A 22500-nucleotide genomic window follows, 5' to 3' on the forward strand; every position below is an offset into this window, starting at 1 on the left:
CACTGGTAAGTGCTGCTATTTGAGCTATTTTTAGAACAGGCCAGCGGGCGACTCATCTGGTCCTTACGGGCTACCTGGTGCCCGCAGGCACCGCGTTGGTGACCCCTGATTTAGAACTTCCTTTGGCGCAACAGCCTCAGGAAGTATAGAAGAACTGCACTGATGAAGGCTTTTGCTGATAACACACAAGATGTCAGAGAAGTGCAAGTATGTGGTTTTCCCGCACTTGGGAACTCACCATAGGGACCCCCTGGTGGCCAATAACATCAGGGCGAGGCCGAAGCTTGCTAGGGTCCATAATGCAAGGGGAGGTGATGTTCAGCGGAACCACGTAGAGGCCCAGTAACATGCCAAGATACAGCAGCATGACCACCACCTGAAACGCTGCGGGACAGCACACATTTGACCGTCAACGGGGAACCTTCAGTATAAATGTGAAATTAAAAGCTCTACAAGTTTTTAAAGCAATACCAGCCTACCCTGGGGGCCACAATGTTGCACTACCATGCCATAGTTGCACTGAGTCTACTGGAATCCCCACCATTAGTTGGCATAGCGTATGTCAAATTTAACTCCAACAGATCTAACTAAAACATCCGGTCTTACTTAATTGCATTAGCTTATAGCTAAAGATCAATATAACTTTCTTTTTTCAACCATGGGAAAGAAGTAAGTAGGAAGGGCAGTGCTGGGAAGGAGAAGTGGATGATATTCATTGAATTAAAAAAATTAAATGATCAAAAAGAGAACCAAGCATGGATCGTTATCACTGCTAGTCCGTGCCATACTGAAGCAGAATGAATCTAACTCCAGCCAAGAATGTTATAATATCTTAACGGTGGACATTTATCCATGAAAATATGGAGAAGCTGTTGATGGTGGGTGTCCTGAAAAAACAGCTGCAAGGAAATACCATAGAAGTCCTGGTCAATTTTGTACATTATTATTACATTACTTCATAAAAATGAATGTAATTGTTAGTAGTAAATTTTAATTATTGTATTGTATGTGTAACGGTACACAAAAATTTCGGTTCGGTACGTATCTCGGTTTAGAGGTCACGGTTCGGTTCATTTTCGGTACAGTAAGAAAACAAAATATAATTTTTTTGGTTATTTATTTACCAAATTTGCAAAATCTTCCACCAAACATTTTTTTTCTTGGTGGAATATTTGATGTGAAGTAATGGGAACCTTGCATAGGTCAATCGTTCATAATAACATTAATTTTGATTAATAAAAATGACTGTACTTGTTAGTAGTAAATTTTAATTATTGTATTGTATGTATTAGGGGTGTAACGGTACACAAAAATTTCGGTTCGGTATGTACCTCGGTTTAGAGGTCACGGTTCGGTTCATTTTCGGTACAGTAAGAAAACAACAAAATATAAATGTTTTGGTTATTTATTTACCAAATTTGCAAAATCTTCCACCAACATTTTTTTTTCTTAGTGGAATTTTTGATGTGAAGTAATGGGAACCTTGGATAGGTCAATCATTCATAATAACATTGATTTTTATTCAATATTATAGAATAGAAAAGAATAGAATAGAATAGGCAGTAAGTCGAACACATTTCCAGTGAAGGTTGGACTCCGCCAAGGCTGTCCTTTGTCACCGATTCTGTTCATAACTTTTATGGACAGAATTTCTAGGCGCAGTCAAGGCGTTGAGGGGTTCCGGTTTGGTGGCCACAGGATTAGGTCTCTGCTTTTTGCAGATGATGTGGTCCTGATGGCTTCATCTGACCGGGATCTTCAGCTCTCACTGGATCGGTTCACAGCTGAGTGTGAAGCGACCGGAATGAGAATCAGCACCTCCAAGTCCGAGTCCATGGTTCTCGCCCGGAAAAGGGTGGAATGCCATCTCCGGGTTGGGGAGGAGACCCTGCCCCAAGTGGAGGAGTTCAAGTACGTAGGAGTCTTGTTCAGGAGTGGGGGAAGAGTGGATCGTGAGATCGACAGGCGGATCGGTGCGGTGTCTTCAATAATGCGGACGTTGTACCGATCCGTTGTGGTGAAGAAGGAGCTGAGCCGGAAGGCAAAGCTTTCAATTTACCGGTCGATCTACGTTCCCATCCTCACCTATGGTCATGAGCTTTGGGTCATGACCGAAAGGATAAGATCACGGGTACAAGCGGCCGAAATGAGTTTCCTCCGCCGTGTGGATAGGGTGAGAAGCTCTGCCAACCGGGAGGAACTCAAAGCAAAGCCGCTGCTCCTTCACATCGAGAGGAGCCAGATGAGGTGGTTCGGGCATCTGGTCAGGATGCCACCCGAATGCCTCCCTAGGGAGGTGTTTAGGGCACGTCCAACCGGTAGGAGGCCATGGGGAAGACCCAGGACACGTTGGGAAGACTATGTCTCCCGGCTGGCCTGGGAACGCCTCGGGATCCCCCGGGAAGAGCTAGACGAAGTGGCTGGGGAGAGGGAAGTCTGGGTTTCCCTGCTTAGGCTGTTGCCCCTGCGACCCGACCTCGGATAAGCGGAAGAAGATGGATGGATGGATGGATGTCCTCTTTTGCAGAGCTGTCAGGGCGGAGTTTCTCAAATGCCTCAAATGTCCGGCATTTTGAGTATTGTTTACACAACGTGCAGTACGCTACTTAATATGTCCGTGTGGAAACTCGTTCGGTACACCTCCGCACCGAACCGGAAACCCCGTACCGAAACGGTTCGATAAAATATCCGTATCGTTACACCCCTAGTATGTATACAATATTATCAAGAAGTTTGTTTTTCTTTTTAAAAGGCAAGTTACATGTTAAAATGGTGCTGTTTGGAAGGGGCAAGCACCAATTAAATAGTTTCAATTCATTTTAATGGGAGACGTTGATTTGAGATACAAGTTATTTGAGTTGAGTGCGCCGTCACAAAACCAATTAAGCTGGTAGGTTGAGGTACTATTCTTTACAAAAACGACATAAGGCGTAGCACTAAAGACAATGACAAATTTTGCATATTAGAAATGAATATAATTATTTTTGAAGCAAGAAACATAGTTAACCTTATATCTTCCAAAATATTTTTGCAAAACACTTCTACCGGAAAATTATGTTAGAAGGGCAACTTATAAAGAGGCGAATTGGAAATTGCATTGCATTTCTAGCCTATTATAGTTTAAAGTACCAGTAGAGTGGAAAAACAAGTTGACTTCCTATAACTAATTGTGTTTCATTGTATCAATAAACCATATCTAATTGTATTTACAATTTGCAAAAAAATATGAAAAAGCTGTCTAAACATTACAAAATACCACAAATTCAGTCAGCCAATATGAATATTCCGCTCCGAATACCTTCGGCTATTTCTATAGATTGACGTTACTGGAAGAACGCTTCTGCAGGCTGACCATATTATCGGATAAGCCATACTGGAAAAATGATAAAGAGGTGTAGAAAAAGATGTGCTGTCTATCATTCACAATCCCTATATAAGACACTAACACATGTTTTTCTTTTTTTATGCATTCCAAGTCGTAAATAACAATATACATAATAAGACTGCTAACAATGGAGTCTATGGGGGCTCTCTATTTTGCCCACAAAACTAGTGGTTAGAGTGTCCGCCCAGAGATCGGTAGGTTGTGAGTTCAAACCCTGGCCGAGTCATACCAAAGACTATAAAAAATTAGACCCATTACTTCCCTGCTTGGCACTCAGCATCAAGGGTTGGAATTGGGGGTTAAATCACCAAAAATGATTCCCGGGCGCACCCACTGCTGCTGCTCACTGCTCCCCTCCCAGGGGGTGATCAAGGGTGATGGGTCAAATGCAGAGAATAATTTCACCACACCTAGTGTGTGTGACAATCATTGGTACTTTAACTTTAACAAAATTGTCTAACTAACCATCCAAAACCTGCAAACAATACTCTATGGATCCGCTTGAACTGAACTCTCGCGGCTGTGTTGGAGCCACTATGGATTGAACTTTCACAGTATCATGTTAGACCCGCTCGACATCCATTGCTTTCGGTCCCCTAGAGGGGGGGGTTGCCCACATCTGAGGTCCTCTCCAAGGTTTCTCATAGTCAACATTGTCACTGCCGTCCCACTGGATGTGAATTCTCCCTGCCCACTGGGTGTGAGTTTTCCTTGCCCTTTTGTGGGTTCTTCCGAGGATGTTGTAGTCGTAATGATTTGTGCAGTCCTTTGAGACATTTGTGATTTGGGGCTATATAAATAAACATTGATTGATTGATTGATTTACATCTCGTGGTCTGAATAATAATCAAATATTAGTAATGTTGTTATTATAAGCGCTAACATGGACAAAGTCTTTTTAGCATTGATAACCGAGAGCTAACTGTAGTTTATGCTGCATTGGACTTTAATGTGAACAAATTAAACTAAAAATGGCAGTAATGCAACATATACGCACACAAACTGCAGTCAAACTTAGGGAGAAGAAGAAGAAGCAGTTTATGCAGCAGCGAGCCGGCAATTTCTTGTTTGCTGCAGTTTCTGCTACTGCTGCAACGCGTCTTGGCCCGTCAAAAGTTATTCTAGATTACAAATCTAGCCTCTCGTCTGAATAATAGGAGGATTTAGCCATGAATCTCGAATAATCTAGAAGTTGTTCATCCGTGACATTTAATTTATACCCAGAGATGGAGAAATACACAACAAAAGCAAAACATTTTTAACCCTTCTTGTGGATTAAAATTAATTCTTCATCTAAACGTGAACATATGGACATCCTATCAATCGTCATCACAGTGAGAGCAGACATTGTACAGGAAACGATGGTTTTATTATGTTTGTAGTTTGTATTTCTTGTTTTGCACTTAGCAATACTGCCAAGTATTCCTGAAGGAATCAATGAAGTACTATCCATCTATCTAGTACTGCTATGATAGATAGATGAATAGATCCAGCTTTAGTGAGCTGGATCTATTTGGCAGAACTTTTAAAACGTGTAGCTCACCCTCCTAATATACAGGATTAACAATATAAAGTTCTGAACCATCATGAGTCCCAAAGTAGTCGTTATTGCCACTCAAAGTGTGCATGATTTGCATTGTTGTTGGTAGGGAAGGGATCTGCTGTGTCTTACAGCTACGTCACACGATCAGAGGACTGGCTAACTATCTTTTAAAATGGCTCAAGAATCTGCGAGAGATTGATACAAGTTTGATCATATCTATTTACTCCCAAATTTTGGAAGTCTTTAGGTGTCATAAATCAGATATACTGTATTTTTCAGAGTCTAAGCCGCTCCGGAGTATACAGTAAGTCGCACCTCTCCGAAAATGCATAATAAAGAAGAAAAAAACATATATAAGTCGCACTGGAGTATAAGTGGCATTTTTGGGGGAAATTTATTTGATAAAACAACACCAAGAAAAGACATTTGAAAGGCAATTTAAAATAAATAAAGAATAGTGAACAACAGGCTGAATAAGTGTACGTTATATGAGGCATAAATAACCAACTGAGAAGGTGCCTGGTATGTTAACGTAACATATTATGGTAAGAGTCATTCAAATAACTATAACATATAGAACATGCTATACGTCTACCAAACTATCTGTCAAACCGCGGTGAGGGAAGTCTTGTTTGTTTTTCTGTCTTGTGATCTATGTGTTTTATTTTGAAAAGCTACCCTCTTGTTTCAGATCATGGGTCCTTCCTCTTGTGTCACCAGTCTGACGTCATCCTTGATTCCTGATTGTTTCCACCTGTTCCCCATCCCTACCACGTCCTATTTAAGTTCACTTCTCCGTTTGTCCTTTGCCAGATCGTCTCGTCTATCGTGCCTTCTAGCGTCCGTGTTCATGTCCAAGTCCGTGTCCTTGATTCCCTCCTTGCCTTGCTCCTGTTTTTTTCTGGTTCTCCTTAATTTTTGATCATGGCAGCTTTTTTTTTTGCTGAAATTTTGAGTTTACTTTTTCCTCCTTCGAGCGTCCTTAGTTTTCCTTCGTCGACCTAATTGGTGAGTTTTTTGTTATTCCAAATTTCGTTTTAATTCCTCATTGATTGAGTGATTTCTTGTTTATTCATAGATATTGTATATATAACAGGTTATTTTTCCTCCTGTTGGAGCGCTTTTTGTTAATTCTTCTTGATATTCTATTTTTGTTAGGTTATTTTAGGTTACAGTTGGTACAAAATGCGGCTGCTAGACTTTTGACAAGAACAAGAAAGTTTGATCACATTACGCCTGTACTGGCTCACCTGCACTGGCTTCCTGTGCACTTAAGATGTGACTTTAAGGTTTTACTACTTACGTATAAAATACTTCACGGTCTAGCTCCATCCTATCTTGCCGATTGTATTGTACCATATGTCCCGGCAAGAAATCTGCGTTCAAAGGACTCCGGCTTATTAGTGATTCCCAAAGCCCAAAAAAAGTCTGCGGGCTATAGAGCTTTTTCATTTCGGGCTCCAGTACTCTGGAAGGCCCTCCCGGTAAAAGTTTGAGATGCCACCTCAGTAGAAGCATTTAAGTCTCACCTTAAAACTCATTTGTATACTCTAGCCTTTAAATAGACTCCCTTTTTAGACCAGTTGATCTGCCGTTTCTTTTCTTTTTCTTCTATGTCCCACTCTCCCTTGTGGAAGGGGTCCGGTCTGATCCGGTGGCCATGTACTGCTTGCCTGTGTATCGGCTGGGGACATCTCTGCGCTGCTGATCCGACTCCGCTTGGGATGGTTTCCTGCTGGCTCCGCTGTGAACGGGACTCTCGCAGCTGTGGTGGATCCGCTTTGGACTGGACTCTCGCGACTGTGTTGGATGCATTATGGATTGAACTTTCACAGTGTCATGTTAGACCCGCTCGACATCCATTGCTTTCCTCCTCTCCAAGGTTCTCATAGTCATCATTGTCACCGACGTCCCACTGGGTGTGAATTTTCCTTGCCATTATGTGGGCCTACCGAGGATGTCGTAGTGGTTTGTGCAGCCCTTTGAGACACTAGTGATTTAGGGCTATATAAGTAAACATTGATTGATTGATTGATTGATTTTCTTAAAGTAGTATTCCTCCTTTTTTTTTGGAGTGATTTTTGAGTTAAGTGTTTATCCTTGGATTTATTTTCCGTACGTTGTATATATTTTTGTGAAATACTTTGTTACCGGAGGTTAAAACGTTATTTCAAAATAAAAGCTGTTATTTTTGGAAACTTCCTCTCTGCATCTGGGTCCTCTCATTTCCAAGTCGTAACACAATCTGTCACTCCTAATCGCTAAATCCCATGAAATCTTATACGTCTAGTCTCTTACGTGAATGAGCTAAATAATATTATTTGATATTTTACAGTAATGTGTTAATAATTTTTACACATTAGTCGCTCCTGAGTATAAGTCGCACCCCCGGCCAAACTATGAAAAAAATTGCGACTTATAGTCCGAAAAATACGGTATATGATAATAGCTTCAATCTAGAGGCAACTTGCTTTTCCACTCTACTGGTACTTTAAGTAGCATCGGGCCTGCACTACTGATTCTGAAGGCCCTGGGGCAGATTACATTGTCAGGGCAACAAAAGAGCTGAAATTTGATTGGACAAAACAAAAAATCCAACATACCAAAACTGGAAACAGTGCAGCCAACAGACACGCTACGAAATGAAGATAAACTGTTGAAAAAAGGAAAAAAAATACTACAATTTAAGTAAATGTAGTTCAGTGTGTCTGATAGGGTTGAGCAATGGCACCTGTGCTGTGAGTGAGAGGATTGTGTTTGATTCAAGGTCAACTGTGTGTGTAATGGGAGAATGTCAAAGTGTGCAAGGAGATACGCAATTTACGAGACCTTTCTATCTCATCAATCACATGTATTGCTTTAAAACGAAGACAGAATGACTCCTAAATATGTTTTTCGCTCACATGAGGGTAAATATTCCCAGGCCAGCAATGTCTACAAAGTTTATGGGTGTGACTTGTGAGGAAATGACCAAATTGCATGTGTAACATAACATTCTGTTTGAAGTTGCGACCATCATGTGAACACACACTAAGACAGTGGTTCTCAACCTTTCTACAGTGATGTACCCTCTGTGAACATTTTTTTCGATTCAAGTACCCCCTAATCAGAGCAAAGCATTTTTGGTTGGAAAAAAAAAAGAGATAAAGAAGTAAAATACAGCACTATGTCATCAGATTTATTTAATTGTATAACAGTAGAAAAAACTGCATTTAGTTTAGATAATAATGAGTCATATATTGGAATATGGGATCCATTATTGAAATTAGTTTTAAATATTAAATGAACCAAAATATGACTTATTATATCTTTGTGTAAAATATTGGACACAGTGTGTTATCAAGCTTATGAGATGCGATGCATTGTTCATTTTTTTAAATAATTTTTTGTATTAACGTTTCTAATGATAATATTGAGTTTTTTTTAATCACTATTTTGAAATTGTTACTAATATTGATAATATTCATTTTTGTTTCACTACTTTTAGATTGTACCGTGTCATGTTTATGTGTCCTCAATTGCTCTGTTTAATGCTATTCTGAATGTCGCTGGGTCAGGTTTGGTTTTGGAATTTGATTGCATTATTATTTATTGTTTTGTTGGATTGATTAGTAGATTCATAAAAAAAATCATAATTCATCTTATAAATTTGTCTTGTCAAGTAAAATGATCTGTCCATGTATCCGGGTAATTTCACAATTTTTTTTTATTTTTTCCCCATAATCTAGTCTTTTTATCCTATATTTTGTCAGCTCTTTTTTTGCAGTGTGGACTTTAATATTAAATTTGTAATCTTTGCATAGGTCGAGGACAGCATCAAGTTGGCTGGTAAGCAAAAGTAAAAAATAAATGCTGCATTCCTTTAGAAAAATAAATAAATCAATTGTATAACACTGCAAAATATTGCTCATTAGTAGTTGTCTTTCTTTAACGATTTGGAAAAAAAGATATAAAACTAACTAAAAACGTGTTGAAAAATAAATATTTATAAGTGATTCAATTATAAATAAAGATTTCTACACATAGAAGTATAAAGTGCCCTCTTTAGGGATTGTAATAGAGATCCACCTGGATTCATGAACTTAATTCTAAACATTTCTTCACAAAAAAAGAAATCTTTAACATCAATATTTATGGAACATGTCCACAAAAAATCGAGCTGTCAACACTGAATATTGCATTGATGCATTTCTTTTCACAATTTATGAACCTACATTAATATTTTGTTGAAGTATTATTCAATAGATATATTTATAAAGGATTTTTGAATTGTTGCTATTTTTAGAATATTTGCAAAAAAATCTCACGTACCCCTTGGCATACCTTCAAGTACCCCCAGGGGTACGCGTACCCCCATTTGAGAACCACTGCACTAAGAGATACTCGGATTCCTGTGGGTCAGTGCCAATCCATCCCGTCTGGCATGAGCCTGAAGGAATGCTCGTTAGCTGCGCCTGCACGTCGAGTGCAGGTCTTGGCCTCTGTCGACACAGCGCTAATTATTTCACACCCTTCCAGTGTGTGTCAGTCACATCCAATGAGAGAGACTTACACGTTTTTTCTGCACGGGCCACCTGTCCGGCCACGATCCAAGACAGAGCTGTGAACGCAGCGACAGCGCCGATGTGCAGGAACGGCCCTGTGGCCTGGAGGAGAGAATGGGGAGGATGGATGAGGACACCCAACAAGGCAGAGAGCGGGATTAAGACGTTTAAGCGGAATTATACAGTAGACTTGACAACACTTCTGGGAGATAATGGCTATAATTTGCGGAGGCATTTCCTGTTCGAACGGAACGGTTTGAGTTGAATTGCACATCACACATTCCTGCGCTGCAATAGTTTCAAGGGCACACTAATTACAGGACTGTTGGGAGTTAACACACAGCTGCAAAGTCACTCCCACACCCCATCATCTGGTTCAAGTACACATTTAAATCATATATAAATTTGCAAAAATGTGTTTGGTAATGATTTGGAGTGCATGAGAGAGTGCAAAGGGACTATGCTTTGACCACATTGTGATTTATTAACAAGCATATTGCACAACACAGCAACATAACCAATGATGTAATAGCAGCAAGAAACAAATTGCAGCATTAAAGGCCTACTGAAACCCACTACTACCCACCACGCAGTCTGATAGTTTATATATCAATGATGAAATATTAACATTGCAACACATGCCAATACGGCCTTTTTAGTTTACTAAATTACAGTTTTAAATTTCCCGCGGAGTTTCCTGTTGAAAACGTCGCAGAATGATGACGCGTTTGTGACTTTATTGGTTGGAGGGGACATATTTGCCCAGCACCACTTACGACTAAAAGTCGTCTCTTTTCATCGCGCAATTACACAGTATTCTGGACATCTGTGTTGCTGAATCTTTTGCAATTCGTTCAATTAATAATGGAGAAATCAAAGTAGAAAGATGGAGGTGGGAAGCTTTTAGCCTTTAGCCACACAAACACACAGTGTTTCCTTGTTTAAAATTCCCGGAGGTGAAACTTTACTATGGATCAGAGCGGTCAAGCGAACATGGATTCCGACCACATGTGAACCGGCAGTTTTTGGTGAGAAAATTGTGGTAAAAAGTTGCCTCTTACCCGAAATCAGCATAGCTTCTGTCCTGCTGCAGCTTCGTGACTTCCCTCAGAGACTGGCGTCAACACACCCCTCCGACTATCAGGTACTATTTAACTCACTAAAACACTAGCAACACAATAGAAAGATAAGGGATTTCCCAGAATTATCCTAGTAAATGTGTCTAAAAACATCTGAATCGCTCCCAATGCAATCGCATTTTTTTTAACTCTAATTTATTTATTTTTTTAGTCCTTCACTCTAAATTTCCTCATCCACAAATCTTTCATCCTCGCTCAAATTAATGGGGAAATTGACGCTTTCTCGGTCCGAATAGCTCTTGCTGCTGGAGGCTCACATTATAAACAATGTGAGGATGTGAGGAGCTCCACAACCTGTGACGTCACGCGCACATCGTTTGCTATTTCCGGTAAAGGCAAGGCTTTTTTATTAGCGACCAAAAGTTGCGAACTTTCACGTCGATGTTCTCTACAAAATCCTTTCAGCAAAAATATGGCAATATCACGAAATGATCAAGTATGACACAGAATGGACCTGCTATCCCCATTTAAATAAGAAAATCTAATTTCAGTAGGCCTTTAATGGTACTGTATGGCAAGTAAAACATGCGTTATGTTGGATCCACTATGGACTGGACTTTCACAATATCATGTTACACCCGCTCGACATCCATTGCTTTCGGTCTCCCCTAAGCACCCACTGGGGTGAGTTTTTCCTTGCCCTTATGTGGGCTCTGTACCGCGGATGTCGTTGTGGCTTGTGCAGCCCTTTGAGACACTTGTGATTTAGGGCTATATAAATAAACATTGATTGATTGATAGTTTCACTCCAACAGCAGGGTAGTGTTACCAATGTCTCGAAGCGCATGGAGAAGTGGATAAAACCTGATACGATACAGCGGTACCTCAACTTAAGAGTGTTTTGAGATAAGAGCGGCTTCTCGGCTAACTGTTATGCTTTAAGTTGCAGGCAAAAATTAGCGATACAAGCATCCCCGCCATTTGTTGGTGAAGCAAATGTCACAGTGAGCCTTGTAAGATGAGACCATAACATCCTGGTCTCACTCGCTAGCATTAGTTTATAGCTAGAGATGGACATAACTTTGTTTTCAAAAGGTGATGATATATATATATATAAATGATAAATGGGTTGTACTTGTATAGCGCTTTTCTACCTTCAAGGTACTCAAAGCGCTTTGACACTACTTCCACATTTACCCATTCACACACACATTCACACACTGATGGAGGGAGCTGCCATGCAAGGCGCCAACCAGCACACATCAGGAGCAAGGGTGAAGTGTCTTGCTCAGGACACAACGGACGTGACGAGGTTGGTACTAGGTGGGAATTGAACCAGGGACGCTCGGGTTGCGCACGGCCACTCTCCCCATAAAGGTTTATTTGAAATAGGGACAGATACAAACAGTTATCCAATGTATGCATCATATTGTTTGTAGCCAAAGCTAATTTACAACACTTGTCCCCAACAACAACACAGATCCAACATCATTAAAATAGGAAAATAAAAAATTGAATAAGGCAGAGATGAGTCGATAATAATGATAATAGAAATAATACAGACAAAGTGCAAACTAGATAAAAGCCAGTAATAATAATAACACAGACAAAGTGCAGACTAGATCAAAAACAATTAGTAAAAAATAGTAAAAACTAAACATGGTAATACGATTGTTGCTCAACTAGCCATCATTTTGTTTGTTTTTTGAAAGTGACAAGTGCAGGTATACTTTTCAAAGTGTCAGGTAAAGAGTTCCATAGTTGTGGTCCTCTTATAGAAAAGGCACTCTGTGCAAAAGATGTTGCCTTTTGACATTCATTGAATTAAAGAAAGAAATCATCAAAAACATGACTGAGGGTGTGTTCGACTTGGTGAAGGAGTTTGAGCGTATCTGCACCGTACTGAAACAGAATGAGTTAAACGCCAGCGAAGGATGTTAAAAAAAAAAAATCTTAACAGTGGACAAATAGCCATGAAAATATGGAGAAGCTGCTGATGGTGTGTTTGATGGAGAAGCAGCTGGAAGGAGATACTGTCAAAGTCCACTTTCCAAGGTAAATTATTTACATTATTGTTACATTACTTTATCAAACTACTGTACTTGTTGGTAGTATATTATATTGTATATTTTTTTAAATACGTTTTTTTATTTTTAAAAGGCAGATTTCATGTTAAAATTGTGGTGTTTGGGGTGAGGGGATTTTCATTAATTTCAATGGGTGATGTTTTCAGGTGCAAGTGTTTTGAGTTAGAGCTCCGTCACAGAATCAATTACACTTGTAAGTTGAGGTATTTACTGAAGTTCAAAAGCAGTTACTGCCAATCTTGTGGTGTTTATAAAATACTATACACACTGAACATCAGATCAATCACTTCTATCAGGCACATGAACAAAAACAAGATCTGATAGCTCAGTTACAGCATGTTATTCTATTCTGTGTTATATGTGTTTTATGTTGCACGACTGCGCCAAGTAAAACTCATAGTTTGTGACCCTGTTCTCAAACAACGGCAATAATAACTATTTTCTGATTCTGATTAATCATCAATCAATTAAATTATATAGCCCCTAATAAGTGTCTCAAAGGGTTTCACAAATTCTCAGCATTCCCTGATCTAAACCTGTCAGGGTACTGGCACTAATTAGAGATCATTTGCCTTTACAGACCGTGCACCTGGCGATTTTAGGAGACTCGAATAGAGGCGTTACCTGGCGCATTTACCATATATGCATTTTAAAAGGGGACCTATGAGGATTTTAATCAACATTCAAAACACTTCATTGTGGTCTAGATAATATGTCAAGTATAAAAAGAGTATGGCCAACTTGGTTTTAGGCGATCTCCTCAATGATTGGTCAAAAGGCACACACTTGACGACAGAGCGCCATGACTGCTACTAACTTTGAGCTGATGCTATGTGTTTGAAGCGCTTCCTTTTTAGTTTCTCGCTGTGCAAAAATGCCCTGCTGTGCAGCATGCTCCACCGAAATTGTGGAAAGCTTTTACATCGCTTTCTCCACAACCCGGAAAGAAGACAAGTATGGGAAGGGAAGGTTTGCCATCAACACTGGAGAGTAACCGATTACAGCTTCTTTGTGCAAGGAAAACACACAACATGTCTGCGTTATTTTCAGGACAGAACACAAAGAAGCTCATATAAATAATACCAGAAGAAATGAATACAGGTGAGAGATGGTTTGACAAAAACCGACTATCTTTGAAACTCAGTAAAACCAAAACTAAAATGATTTGATTCGGTAGCAGGAGAAGAGTCAACCACAAATATCGTTTATCCCGAGTATAAGTCGCTCCGGAGTATAAGTCGCACCTGCCGAAAATGCATAATAAAGAAGGAAAAAAACATATATAAGTCGCACTGGAGTATAAGTCCCATTTTTGGGGGAAATTTATTTGATAAAACCCAACACCAAGAATAGACATTTGAAAGGCAATTTAAAATAAATAAAGAATAGTGAACAACAGGCTGAATAAGTGTACGTTATATGAGGCATAAATAACCAACTTAGAAGGTGCCTGGTATGTTAACGTAACATATTATGGTAAGAGTCATTCAAATAACTATAACATATAGAACATGCTATACGTTTACCAAACAATCTGTCACTCTTAATCGCTAAATCCCATGAAATCTTATACGTCTAGTCTCTTACGTGAAGGAGCTAAATAATATTATTTGATATTTTATGGTAATGTGTTAATAATTTCACACATAAGTCGCTCCTGAGTATAAGTCGCACCCCCGGTCAAACTATGAAAAATCTGCGATTTATAATCGGAAAAATACGGTACAAATAGAAGGGCATTGAATGAGTAAAAGAAACCAAATTCTGGGAGTAATAAAAGATGAAAAATTAATTGGGAATCTCATAATAAATATAAAACAAAGTGGCAAGAAATACGTCAATAATGAATAAAGCAAAATATGTTCTGAACCAAAAATCACTCCATATTCTCTAGTGTTTGGCAGAGTTACCATATCTGAGTTATTATGCAGAAATGTGGGGAAATAAATACAAAAGTACACTTGTTCACTTAGCATGTTACAAAAAAGAAAGATCAGTTAAAATAATACATAATGAGTGACGCATACAGTGATTACAAATACATTGGAGGCAGACACCACAGTGGACATACTTCACACAAAAGTCACAATTTCTCTGTGATTGTTGGTCCAAAGCTAATGAAGATTTTGGCAAAAGGAGGGTAATACGTTATTTTTTGGTCGTTCTGTGTATTTTTTCCCCCCGTTTATTGCGCTGTCGGCGCCGTGTTAGGGTGCCTGCTGGTCACAAAACATGGCAGGGATGTAGCAGCCAAGTACATCAAATACGGCTGCATAATTATACATTCACTAAACTAAAGCATGTTTTATTGTAAGTTTATGAGCTGAAGTATGTTTAAAACTATATATAGATGTATTGGCTCTGCGATGAGATGGCGACTTGTACAGGATGTACACCGCTTTCCGCCTGAATGGAGCTGAGATACGCTCCAGCACCCCCCGCAACCCCAAAAAGGACAAGCGGTAGGAAATGGATGGATATAGATGTATTATTTTGGTTTATTTTGTCAGAAAAACTAACGTCAAAATGACAGGAGTCTTTGGTAGCAGTCATGGCGCCTGTTGTTTAGTTGGCCATACTCTCTTTATACACAACTCTGATATGTATTGGATACACTTTGGTGTAAATTTTGCTCCAAGATGTTGGTTTCTGGAAACGTTTCCAGATTGCAACCAAAACCACACCCCACCCGCTCCAAAAGTATCTTCTGAAAATGTATACGGTTTCAATATATATAATATTTTTCCAAGACCCGGTCCAAAATAAACTTCATAAACATAATATGGGTTCACCTAGTCCCACCATCAGGTAAACCTGCACACTCGCCAATCCATCCATCCATCCATCCATTTTCTACCGCTTATTCCCTTTCGGGGTCGCGGGGGGCGCTGGCGCCTATCTCAGCTACAATCGGGCGGAAGGCGGGGTACACCCTGGACAAGTCGCCAACTCATCGCAGGGCCAACACAGATAGACAGACAACATTCACACACTAGGGCCAATTTAGTGTTGCCAATCAACCTATCCCCAGGTGCATGTCTTTGGAGGTGGGAGGAAGCCGGAGTACCCAGAGGGAACCCACGCATTCACGGGGAGAACATGCAAACTCCACACAGAAAGATCCTCAGCCTGGAATTGAACCCAGGACTGCAGGACCTTCGTATTGTGAGGCAGACGCACTAACCCCTCTGCCACCGTGAAGCCCGCCAATCCATCCAAAGAGTGCAAAAAAAAGCTGTTTTTAGCAGCATTTATGTCACTGCATGTCGCATTTCGGTGTTATTATGCACATGCCACGATTAAATGAAAATAATATTTTATCCTACCTTATAATATGTTTCCTCATAGCCTGAAGCAGCTCCTCCCCCTCTGGCTGACAGCTTGACTTAATGTCCAAATAAGTACGTCCACCTCGCTGTGACCTCACAACGTAGCCAGACTGCAAAACCTCGCCAACAGAGGCATCCAAAACTGTGTGCAAGCTCACGCCAAAATACATGAACCTTATGATGTGATGCGTTGACATTGTTTAACACCAGCATCCAACATTGTAACATTTACAAACCCAGTTTCCATATGAGTTGGGAAATTGTGTTAGATGTAAATATAAACGGAATACAATGATTTGCAAATTCTTTTCAACCCATATTCAATTGCATGCACTACAAAGACAAGATATTTGATGTTCAAACTCATAAACTTTATTTATTTTTTTTGCAAATAATAATTAACTTAGAATTTCATGGCTGCAACACGTGCCAAAGTAGTTGGGAGAGGGCATGTTCACCACTGTGTTACATCACCTTTTCTTTTGACAACACTCAATAAACATCTGGGAACTGAGGAAACTAATTGTTGAAGCTTTGAAAGTGGAATTCTTTCCCATTCTTGTTTTATGTAGAGCTTCAGTTGTTCAACAGTCCGGGGTCTTCGCTGTCGTATTTTGCGCTTCATAATGCACCACACATTTTCGATGGGAGACAGTTCTGGACTGCAGATGGGCCAGGAAAGTACTCGCGCTCTTTTTTTATGAAACCACGCTGTTGTAACACGTGCTGAATGTGGCTTGGCATTGTCTTGCTGAAATAAGCAGGGGCGTCCATGAAAAAGACGGCGCTTAGATGGCAGCATATGTTGTTCCAAAACCTGTATGTACCTTTCAGCATTAATGGTGCCTTCACAGATGTGTAAGTTACCCATGCCTCGGCCACTAATGCACCCCCATACCATCACAGATGCTGGCTTTTGAACTTTGCGTCGAGTCCGCCCTGAGATCGGTAGGTCGTGAGTTCAAATCCCGGCCGAGTCATACCAAAGACTATAAAAATGGGACCCATTACCTCCTTGCTTGACACTCAGAATTAAGGGTTGGAATTGGGGGTTAAATCACCATAAATGATTCCCGGGCGCGGCACTGCTGCTGCCCACTGCTCCCCTCACCTCCCAGGGGGCGATCAAGGGTGATATGTCAAATGCAGAGAATAATTTCGCCACATCTAGTATGTGTGTGACAATCATTGGTACTTTAACTTTAACTTAGAAGTCTGAATGGGTTGCATCCCCTTTGGTCCGGATGACACAATGTCGAATATTTCCAAAAACAATTTGAAATGTGGACTTGTCAGACCACAGGACACATTTCCACTTTGCATCAGTCCATCTTAGATGATCTCGGGCCCAGAGAAGCCGGCGGCATTTCTGGATGTTGTTGATAAATGGCTTTTGCTTTCCATAGTAAAGCTTTAACTTGCACTTACAGATGTAGCGACGAACTGTATTTAGTGACAGTGGTTTTCTGAAGTGTTCCTGAGCCCGTGTGGTGATATCCTTTAGAGATTGATGTCGGTTTTTGATACATTGCAGTCAGAGGGATCGAAGGTCACGGTCATTCACTGTTGGTTTCCGGCCATGCCGCTTACGTGGAATGATTTCTCCAGATTCTCTGAACCTTTTGATGGTATTATGGACCGTAGATGTTGAAATGCCTAAATTTCTTGCAATTGCACTTTGAGAAACGTTCTTAAACTGTTTGACTATTTGCTCACGCAGTTGTGGACAAAGGGGTGTACCTCGCCTCATCCTTTCTTGTGAAAGACTGAGCATTTTTGGGGAAGCTGTTTTTATACCCAATCATGGCACCCACTTGTTCCCAATTAGCCTGCACACCTAAGGGATGTTCCAAATGAGTGTTTGATGAGCATCCCTCAACTTTAGCAGTATTTATTGGCACCTTTCCCAACTTCTTTGTCACGTGTTGCTGGCATCAAATTCTAAAGTTAATGATTATTTGCAAAAAAAAAATGTGTATCAGTTTGAACATCAAATATGTTGTCTTTGTAGCATATTCAACTGAATATGGGTTGAAAATGATTTTGAAATCATTGTATTCCGTTTATATTTACAATTTCCCAACTCATATGGAAACGGGGTTTGTCCAAGTCAGAAATTATTAACACTCATCATAGGTCCCCTTTAAAGTATCAGAGGGTGAGGCTAGGGTTGAAACTATTACATTTGTTTTTGCATAGCTGACCTGCAAGGAGATGGGGATGATGTCCCACTCGTGCTGCCAGGTTTGATTGATGGATATCACCCCGACAACGGTTGTTAGCAGAGCCACAGTGACTCCTATCTGTGTGGACAGGAGGAGAGCGAGAGAATGAATCAAGCCATCACTATGGACCACACATCTATCACATTGTAACCCAGAGTGGCTTGTGGCCCTTTCACGGCATCCCCAATTTTGTTTGTTCTCCACGCCCACATCGGGCTCCCTGATGACATTCACTGTTACAATGATTTGGCGAACTCCCCGTGACACGGAGGCGCAAATTGCAAGTTGAAGATGAGATCAGCCATCCGTGAATGAGCGTTTACACCAAGTGACACATCCACAGATACACAGTATGAGGCAGAAGACCATTTCTAGGGTTTCTCCCAGCATTAAAAAGCCAAACAGTAAACCCTGTTACCTTGTGAAGCCAATGCAAATTCAGCTGTTGGCCGAGTGCAACGTGGCAAAGTGCTAAAATCTGCGAGAGGAAACACACAAATATGTCAAACTGTAGTTGCTGTGGGAGAAATGCAGAAGATGAAAAGGAATATTTGTGGGCGGCACAAACCATTAAAAAGGCTATGTAGGTGAAGCCAGCGGCGGTCGTGGCCATGATTGGAACGGTGCCATCGCTCCACTCGCCAGAGCGGTTGTAGAGGAACCTGCAGCAACGAGACATTTTATAACAGTTGACATATTGAGCGCTCGCCCACATTTCATCCATAACAACAACCGGAGGAAAGCCCTGGGAAATAATATTGCTGCCTAGATTAAATTTTGCCCCTCAATCCCAACAGTGAATTTACGCATTTGCAGCAAGTTGTGGTTGAGAATGAGAAGTGGAAGTTGAAGTTATTCATACAGTATGTGGCTTGCAGGCAGACTATCAAGTCATACAGGTATTAATGCTTTATTGTTACAATAAAGACCATGAGCATCAGCAAACATAGACACTGCTGGGAGTGTTATATTAATGCTTGTTTGGTAAAGTCTTCTAAGAATTCAAAAAGTCTGGGCTTACACGGACCAAAATACTCCAAGATTCATGAGTGTGTGAATGTGCATACAGTGGAACTTTTTTGCATTGATACCATAAAAGGTTTTAGAGAGGATAAATATGATGATGACCACAGAAAGGAAATGTAATGGTTGTGTATTCAGTTATTGTATTACTGTGTCTCTGTCCTGCTTGCTCAGTAGAGTGTCTAAATTGGTGACAACAATAATAATAATAAAAGAATGGGGTCAACTGTACACAGGAAAGTGGTCAAGTTTAAAGGTAGATGCAGTATATTTATCAATCAATCAATCAATCAATCAATGTTTACTTATATAGCCCTAAATCACTAGTGTCTCAAAGGGCTGCACAAACCACTACGACATCCTCGGTAGGCCCACATAAGGGCAAGGAAAACTCACACCCAGTGGGACATCGGTGACAATAATGACCCAGTGGGACGTCGGTGACAATGATGACTATGAGAACCTTGGAGAGGAGGAAAGCAATGGATGTCGAGCGGGTCCAACATAATACTATGAAAGTTCAATCCATAATGGATCCAACACAGTCGCGAGAGTCCAGTCCAAAGCGGATCCAACACAGCAGCGAGAGTCCCGTTCACAGCGGAGCCAGCAGGAAACCATCCCAAGCGGAGGCGGATCAGCAGCGCAGAGATGTCCCCAGCCGATACACAGGCAAGCAGTACATGGCCAACGGATTGGACCGGACCCCCTCCACAAGGGAGAGTGGGACATAGGAGAAAAAGAAAAGAAACGGCAGATCAACTGGTCTAAAAAGGGAGTCTATTTAAAGGCTAGGCTTATGTTTGTCCAGGCGGCACAGTACAATATGTCCATGTCGACATCATAAATAAATCCTCCCTCTGTCCTGTCTCTCTTCTTTACGTCTGTTTTGTGTCACCAACTAGTGAATACACACGCCGACTGCAGGATTCTGCAAAGCAATGTCATACACCAGCCTTGAATTGTTGAATAAAATTGTTGTCACGTCTCGGTTAGGCCTGTGTGCATGTCAGTGTGAATGGAGGTGATGATTTATTTTAAAGCACTAACACCCGGGGTGTAACGGTACGTGTATTTGTATTGAATCGTTTCGGTACGGGGGTTTCGATTCGGTACGGGGATGTACCGAACGAGTTTCGAAGCTAAAGTCTTAACAAGCTGCTTTGCTTCTTCTGCCTCTGTCTCAGCACCCAGCAATGTCCCACCCACACAACCATCTGATTGGTTACATATATAGCAATAACAGCCAATCACCAGTGCGTATTCAGAGGGGTAACAGCCAATCACCAGTGGGTATTCAGAGCGCATGTAGTAAATGCTTCAGTGTCGAGCAGATAGGTCAGGGGTAGGGAACCTATGGCTCTAGAGCCAGATGCTGCTCTGCATCTGGCTCTCAGATAAATCTTAGCTGACATTGCTTAACACAATAAGTAGTTATTAATTCCGCTGGTAATCACAGTGTTAAAAATAATGTTCAAATTATAAAAAATTCTCGTGCATTTTAATCCAACCATTCGTTTTCTATCGCATCTGTTCAAGATGTCCAATTAATGGTAAGAAGTAATATATTTATTAATGGTTAACTTTGGAATAACAATGTTATTAAAAAGAATAAGAGACTTATTGTACTCTAAAAATGTTGGTCTTACTTAAAAAAAAAGCACGCATTTAGTTGTACTCAGTGTTAAAAAATATTATATGGCTCGCACGGAAATACATTTTGAAATATCTGGCTTACTTGGCTCTCTCAGCCAAAAAGGTTCCCGACCCCTGCACTGGCGTGTTCACCGCAGCCATCTGACTTTGAGGTATGTCTTTACAATCTCACTAAAACACTATTAAAACAATAAGCAGATAAGGGAGCTTCCATAATTATCCTAGTAAATGTGTCTAATTACATCTGAAACGCCCACACTGCCGCCGCCCGTAGCCGTTGCTTTTTATTTTACTTAATTTTTTTCTATCCTTCACTATCAATATCCTCAGCCACGAATCTTTCATCCTCGCTTGAATTAATGGGGGAAATTGTCGTTTTCTCGGTCCGAATAGCTCTTTTTGTTGGACTCCCATTATAAACAATGTGAGGATGTGAGGAGCCCTCACACGGGTGATGTCATCGTCTGCTACTCCCGGTAAAGGCAAGGCTTTTTTATTAGCGACCAAAAGTTGCGAACTTTATCGTCGATGTTCTCTACTAAATCCTTTCAGCAAAAATATGGCAATATCGCGAAATGATCAAGTATGACACATAGAATGGACCTGCTATCCCCGTTTAAAAAAGAAAATCTCATTTCAGTAGGCCTTTAAAATGTATTTCTGTGAGAGCCATATCATATCTTTAACATTGAATACAACTAAATGTGTACATTTTTTAAGTAAGACCAACATTTTTAGAGTATAATAAGTCTCTAATTCTTTTTAATGACATTGTTATTTTTTGAACAGGTGCGGTAGAAAACGGATGGATGGATTAAAATGCATGAGAATGTTTTATATTTTGAACGTTATTTTTAACATCGTGATTACCAGCGGAATTATTCATTACTTATCATGTTAAGCAATGTCAGCTAAGATTTATCTAAGAGCCAGATGCAGTCATCAAAAGAGCCACATCTGGCTCTAGAGCCATAGGTTCCCTACCCCTGCACCAGTGTCTCAGAGAGAAGCCGAGGAGCCAAGCTCACAGCTGCCTTTTTTGACAGCTACTGCAGGAGGACGAATAATCCACTGATGTCTCCGGTAAGATATATATCACAATTTCCCCATCCAAAAACATGCTGGTTGACGTAGAGAAACATGTTCGCTTGACCGCTCTGTGTTAAAGCTTCACAACAAACAAAGAAACACCAGCTCTGTCTCGGTGTTAAAGACAGCTGCAATACACCGCTTTCCACCAACAGCATCGTTTTTTATAGTCTCCATTATTAATTGAACAAATTGCAAAAGATTCAGCAACACAGATGTCCAAATTACTGTGTAATTGCGCGATGAAAAGAGACGACTTTTAGCCGTGACTGGTGCTGAGCTAGTATGTCCCCTCCAACCCGAAACGCCACAAACCCGCGTCATCATTCCGCGACATTTTCAACAAGAAACTCCGCAGGAAATTTAAAATTGTAATTTAGTAAACTAAACCGGCCGTATTGGCATGTGTTGCAATGTTAATATTTCATCATTGATGTATAAACTATCAGACTGCGTGGTCGGTAGTAGTGGGTTTCAGTAGGCCTTTAAAGTATTTGGCTTTCATGGCTCTCAGCCAAAAAAGTTCCCGACCCCTTTATT

At 40.5% G+C, this 22500-nt stretch overlaps 1 protein-coding gene across 12 annotated transcripts in view; it reads right to left on the bottom strand.

Annotated features, from left to right (window-relative positions):
* gdpd5b (glycerophosphodiester phosphodiesterase domain containing 5b) overlaps positions 1-22500 on the bottom strand; it is a 121729-nt gene that overhangs the window by 28086 nt on the left and 71143 nt on the right. For all 12 annotated transcript variants that reach the window (XR_009802726.1, XR_009802721.1, XR_009802720.1 and 9 more), the window contains 5 exons: positions 18761-18854; positions 18611-18670; positions 18172-18270; positions 9481-9574; positions 239-384 (listed from right to left, as the gene is read on the bottom strand). Coding sequence is in view for 2 of the 12 variants with exons in the window: in XM_061878701.1 (XP_061734685.1) it covers positions 239-384; positions 9481-9574; positions 18172-18270; positions 18611-18670; positions 18761-18854 (493 nt within the window). In the remaining 10 variants the exon portion in view is untranslated. The remainder of the gene's footprint in view (positions 1-238; positions 385-9480; positions 9575-18171; positions 18271-18610; positions 18671-18760; positions 18855-22500) is intronic.

Source organism: Nerophis ophidion, linkage group LG18, assembly GCF_033978795.1.
Source record: "Nerophis ophidion isolate RoL-2023_Sa linkage group LG18, RoL_Noph_v1.0, whole genome shotgun sequence".
Classification (NCBI taxonomy): domain Eukaryota; kingdom Metazoa; phylum Chordata; class Actinopteri; order Syngnathiformes; family Syngnathidae; genus Nerophis; species Nerophis ophidion.